At 33.2% G+C, this 6,675-nt stretch overlaps 1 protein-coding gene across 1 annotated transcript; it reads left to right on the top strand.

Annotated features, from left to right (window-relative positions):
* The first annotated feature begins 846 nt into the window (after positions 1-846).
* On the top strand, positions 847-2,053 carry LOC129941654 (protein atonal). The gene has a single exon (XM_056050346.1). It carries the CDS (start codon positions 976-978, stop codon positions 1,849-1,851), a length of 876 nt encoding a protein of 291 aa, XP_055906321.1. The 5' UTR covers positions 847-975; the 3' UTR covers positions 1,852-2,053.
* The last annotated feature ends 4,622 nt before the right edge of the window (positions 2,054-6,675 follow it).

Here is a 6,675-nt window from a genome sequence, read left to right as displayed (position 1 = left end):
AAACAAAGAGGAATCTTGGGATATATCTATGCTTGCTATCAAGCCATGAGAACTACCTTCAAATTCTTATGTCTAAAAAATAGTTTTCGAGAAACTGTTTCATAACTAAAGTAGTGAAATTCAAAAATTTTTAGGAATGCAGAGAATCGCATCAAGTCTCACCTATTTAACTTAAACATAACTAAAATTTTGTGTGGATATAAATTCCAGTTTGATATAAAATTTAGCTGAGCCACTTGACAAAAGGCAACAGATACAAGATAATATCCAACTATGAAATGATACTTCTACATCTACGACTATTTTGTATCCCTAAATTCACTTTTAAAAGTTGAAAGATAGAAAAGGATAATATTTTGTTTTAAATGCAACAAAAAAACCTTCACAAAAATGTTGGAAGAAACAAGTGATTTCCCCTTTGCAACTGCAACATGTTCCAATTGAATTCACAACCAACAGTTCAGCTATACGTCCGAAACAGCAGAACCAGTTTACCTTTCCTCCACTCATGCTCGTTCGTATAAGCCAATGGGGTTCTTGCTTTGCCACTTCAAAGAAACACACAGGCGCTTCATCCCATTGGTCGGTTGCCATATAGACAGCACGTGCTGAGCTATAAGTTATCCAGTTACCACCACCACATTAGTTAACCCTGGAACAAGGTATTCCATTTCCCACCAAAGCATCCCTATTAACAAACCAAACCAGTTGAACGTTGAAGAGCCCTTTTTGTATGAGCTCGTAGCAGGTAACCAAAGTGAACCAACATCAACATCGATTGCTGGTGTGCTGAAACTGATATAAAAAGGTATCCCGATTTACCTGTTTCATCAGATTCGACTTTGCCTTCGAAGGATTAATATCGAAGGATACACAGAGAAATAAATTATCTCTCAATACAAAGTGTTGTGAAGTTCGTGATTGTTGAAATCGTATTTGAAAAAAAACGTCCTACAGTAAATATACGAATTAAAAATGGCGTCAAGTGAAGTTTTCCGCTATTATTATACCACCTCGGATGATTTGCAATCTCTCAAAGCCCAAACGGAGCCTTTCTTCAATCCAATGGCGGCCTACAATGGCAATGTCCAATTTCAAAACCAAGGATTTTGTAATTTCGAACACGCATCTTCCGATGGATGGAATACACCTTCGCCTGCAAGTTATCGGTCCCCAAGTCCGGAGTATGTGGATTTGAATACCATCTACAATGGACAAGTTATTGCCGCATCTACAGCAGCTCAATCTCACATGCCTTTGGATATCTTGAATCATCAGAACCATCAAATGTCGATGCTACCTCAGGAGCTGTCACCAAATCAAGTAACTGGATCATCAAATATTGGAACATGCAAAGTGGCTACCAAAAAACGCGCCTACAACCGAAAGACAACAACCACGACAACCACCACTGCTCCCATTCCAAAACTTCAATCGAGTGAGGAAGCAGTTTATTCCGATATGATACCTGAGGACTTGAACCATTTCAATTTTAACGAATCTGGAATATTCGACGACTCAGTTTCGGATGACGATATGATGATGTTCCAAGACGATTTCGGAGCCAGTGCAAGCCAAAGTGACAATAGTACTTATGAAATGGACGGTACCACAACCGATGGCCAGAATGGCAAGAAACGACGTGGAAAGCAGGTATCTCCAGTAGTAAAGAAGAAGCGACGTCTTGCAGCTAACGCCAGAGAACGCAGACGAATGCAAAACCTCAATCAAGCATTCGACAGACTACGCCAATATCTTCCTTGTTTGGGAAATGATCGTCAGCTATCAAAACATGAGACACTTCAAATGGCACAAACTTATATCTCAGCTCTAGGAGACTTATTGCGATAAACTAAACATTTAAACTATTTTCTTATGTATTTTATTGAAAATTCTATAATTTTTGTTTATTTATTTATAAAAATGAAAAATGTGCTCAAATACGTTGCCCAGTCAAGTACCTTCTATATTTATGATGTAAAAAATATTTTGTTAGTAGTTTTAGAATGTAAGTTTTGTATAAGAATTTAAGATCTAAGTTTGTTAATATTAATTAAGTTTTTAGTTTATAATTAAACCGGAAGACAATGAAAATGTTAATTTTTTATAAGAAAATCTACTGTTGTTTTTATTTTTGCGTCTGCTAAAGTGAGATGATGAATTGTTTTTTCCACCGTTGTTATGTTTTCTTAAATTTCAGCTTGAAGAATAAGGTTTTGCATTCCTCTAGTTAAAGTCTAAATGTGGCCCTCACATTAAAGTCCATAAGAAATTAGATAATAGCTAATAGCAAAGTATGGAAGTTTTTTAGTTACAACATCATCGTCAGATCTATTAGTAAACAAAAGCTCAGACGAGCAACGCTTAATATTTTCAGATGTGATTATTTCAGCCATCTGACAAATGTAGTACATTTTTTTATCTATATCAAATATTTATTTTTCTTTTTTTATGTTATCGGAAGATTTCAATTTGTATATTGCTGTTATCCAATTTTTTAAAAACCTGGACTACATGTTTTGAAATCATTTTAGGAGTAAATTCTTACTCCAAATTTGAATTGTTGCATCGCAGAACAAAATCTATAAAAACAAATTTTAAAAAGTGGATTTGAGACCATGAAGAAGAACAAGTTAGTGTTTGGAACCAAAAAGTATTCTTGTAAACTTAAGAAGAGTACAATGATATCTTAATCTAAAAATTAATTTAAAATGTTTTTAAATATCATTTATTCTCCAAAAATTCTTATCTCGTTACCTAAATTTTTCACTAAATGAAGATTTTCCTGTAATATTATTAATATTTATAAGGCTAAGCGGTAACTGTACAGTCTACAGCTACGAGGGCTTCTAGCTGAATATTAAGAAAAGTAATCTGACAAATATTACGTTGTTATGAATTCCTTAATAAATCTGATTATATCCCACCGACCGCGCAGAGGTTTTTTTGAGCAAATGCAATTTAGGGTGATGAATGATAGAAGAGTATTGGTGATGGTATTGAGACCGATCCAATATTTTTTGGCTGAACATATAAGAACAGTTGTTGGCTAAAAAAGTCCGATCAATTGTTTAAGCTTTCCATGGCAGCTACAGTAGATATACTGTCTGTGCAAATTACTGTCTTTTTTTTTAGGTTTAAAAAAGTTTGCTTGTCTTTCAAAACCGCTAAAGGCTTCGCCATTGAAGAAGAGAAAAATGGTGGAAGTTTAACTGAAGAAAGGAGTTTGTTGTTTGAATCAGGAATTTCAAGGAAGTGGAGCCATCAGAAAAGAGAATTGTCCAATTGGTCCTGATGAAAGGATTCAGTAACTCGTGGAAATTCTGAAGATACATAATACCCTTGGCGTTGAGTCTATTTTAAATCGAGCAAGATCTTTGTTAATAGATTTCCTTGAGAAAAGCCAAGGTGTGTGATTTTCGAAGTCCTTTTTTAATTTCCCATAGGAAGTTATTGTAATGGGTCCGATTTGTTGAATTAAAAATGTTGACATTTCTCGACTTTAGGGTTCCCTAGAGTCGAAATAAAAGAGCTATGTGTCCATAGCTCAAGAAACAGAAGATATATCGGCTTCCAATAAATTTTGCTACACCGATAATAATGCAGAACAATGCAGAAAGGGCTCTCAAGGAAAAAAAAATTGGAGAAAAATTGAAAGGACAGACAAAATACACTAACATTTTAAGCAAGGCAAATCGACAGACGGGATGGGAAGTTACAAGTGTGGGTTGCATCCCAGCCTCTTTTTATTTTGTTGGGTCTATGCGGATTTCGAGCAAACATCAAGGTGATGGTTTTTTGTCTTAAACCGTTTTAATATTTTGATGTAGTTTGAGAGAATTGGCAACTTATAGAATATAATTTTTTTTTGTAGAAAACTTGATGTAATAAGATCTTTTTTTTCCTGGATTGTTGAGAAACCACCCTTGGCGAGCATATTTTTGTATAGGACTGATTGTGAAAGCTTTGAGGATGGCTCTGATTAAGGCGTCATAGTGGGCTTTAAGAGGTTGGATGTAAGATTTTGTACATTTTCCATAAATAAGAAGCCCATGATAAATTGTCGATAGTATAAAAGTTTTTGTTTGTAACGTTGATCAATTAATTTGGTATGCGTTATACTAATTGAAAGAGTCTTTTATGCGGGATATACCTTCGAATTTTGTGGACATATCGTTGTAGGCTATAATGAAGATTGCAACTGATAGTGGCTTTCCCTGTGGAATACGGTTATTCTGGTTGCAGATACCTTAAAAGTTGAAAAAGGATTTGACTAAATTGAAGATGTTTGGCACGATTTTTTATTCATTAATTTGTTCAAGACAGTATGGTCAAATGCTTTCTCAAAATCAGTAGATGGGATAGAGATGTGATTTTTGGAAGAAATTGCGGAAGAGACAAATTCATCAATGTTATAAATTTGTTGAATAATAATATCAGGTATTTTTACAGGCAATAGTATTGCTTCTTGCGAGGAATTGACAAAGTCACCAAGAGTACCTTATTCTTGTCATGAAAAGTACTTTCTCAAATAATCCGTTCGGCCAGTTGCGTAATTAAAAAAGAAATAACCAAAATGTTGGCTAATATAAGCTTCCTTATTTTAAAGCAATTTATGTTCAGAAATTATTTCTAAAAAAAGAATTTCGCTATTTTTTCGTCAATAGTGCTTCTAATTCTGGCATCTAAACAAAAAATATTTGTTGTTATTAATAACGGCAAGAAACTTGATGAACATCTACATAAATTATTCCAAAGGTTTTAAATCATATTATCGAGTAAGCTAATTGAGAGACATTTAATCTTGAATGGTAATGTGAGTACCGTTTCGGAATGTATACCGAACAAAATAGTGTTTTTTTTTCTTTGACGGTGGTGTTTCATCATTGGTGAACTTCAATTTTGGTGTTCCACAAGGTTCCGTGCTTGGCCCATCCTTGTACAATCTATACACCTCGGATTTCCCAAAAATCCCGCAATGTGAATCAGCTATTTTTGCTGATGACGCAGCAATATTTTGCTCAGATAAGCTCGCTCTCAATATTGAGAGGAGCCTAAGTCGGGCTGTTGAAATATTGCATAATTATTATAATAAATGGAAAATTAAATTGAATGATGAGAAATTTCAAGCTATCTTTTTCACACGAAAAAGAAAGTCTTGTTATCTTCCCAGTAGCCAACTTAAAATTAATGGAAAAGATATAGCTTGGGAAAGATCCGTCAAATATTTAGGGATACACCTCGACACTAAACTAACATTTAGTGACCATATAAACAGCACTTTGAAGAAAATAGGCATAGCTATTAAACTGCTATATCCATTTATCAACCGCAATTCTACTCTCACTAATGATAATGAAATCATAATATTCAAGGTTATACTCCAAGCAATATTGCTCTATGGAAGTCCTGTATGGGGAAAGGCAGCTTCCTGTCACATAAAAAAACTCCAGGTATCACAAAATAAATTGTTAAAAATGATGCTGAATCTACCCTGGCGTCATTCAACTATAGATCTCCACCAAAGAGCGAATGTTGTTTACTTGTTTTGTACCTATTTGTACCAAATTACTTATTTATTTTCTTATTTACTGATTTACTTATTTATTTCTTTATACATACATATGTATTTATTTATTTATTAATTTATTCATTTATTTATTTATTTATTTATTTATTATATTAATTTGATTATTCATTTATTTATATATTAATTTGTTAATTTATTAATTTATTTATTATTTTATTTAGTTTGTATTTATTACATATTTATTTTCATTTAATTATATCAACTACTGTTGAAATGTTGTTTTCTTAACTCATTGCAATCTAGTCATTTTATTTATTATTATTATTATTATTATTATTTTTTTTTTTTTTCTTGAACTTAAATTGAAGGTTTTTCTTATAAGCATTTTCCTTCAAATAAACTATTACCCAAATGAATTTTTCAAATAAAAATAATATAATGTTTCAGATGTAAGATAAGTTTAATCAAATCTCTGAATTGTAAAATGTGCGGTTACACCACTTTTAAATTATTTTTTTGCGAAATAAAATCTATCTATCTAATCTATCTATCTATCTATCTATCTATAAGTTTGGCCAACACAGTGGCAATTTTGAAAACGAATTTTTATGATCTAGAAATTTATTCTGTTGCAGGTCTTTTTAAAGTGATTTTCTAGGTACAAGATTATCCATTTTGCGATTTGAAAAGTAAACGTAAATAAAACACACATACAATATTTGTGTACGATTTTTTTTGTGTTATAGCACACACTCAAGGGGGTGTTACTACCCTTATTATGCAGAGGCATCACACTGTGAGCACTAGGAAGAGGAGAGAGGGTTCAAATTTAGATGTCGGTGCACACTGGCTTTGAATTCCTGAATATTGCAATGACTAGGAAAGACAGAGTGTGGTAAGGCATTCCACATTGGCGTAGTACGGCTAAAGAACGAATCTCTGCATTTGACTGTTTATGATGAGACAAGAGACCTTACGACGATGTTCAAGCGAAGTAAATGAACTTATGATGAAATGATCATCTATCAATTTAAATGTTCTACGTTCAATTCTATCCAAGAGGCTTAAGTATGTTGCAGGAGCACCAGCCCAAAGATGGGAGTTATACTCAAGCTTCGGACGTATCTAAGTTTTGTAGATAACAG

This window comes from Eupeodes corollae, chromosome 1 (genome assembly GCF_945859685.1).
Source record: "Eupeodes corollae chromosome 1, idEupCoro1.1, whole genome shotgun sequence".
In the NCBI taxonomy this organism is placed as follows: domain Eukaryota; kingdom Metazoa; phylum Arthropoda; class Insecta; order Diptera; family Syrphidae; genus Eupeodes; species Eupeodes corollae.
Note: the sequence above shows the minus strand (reverse complement) of the source record. Positions and strands in the feature narration are given on the sequence as shown.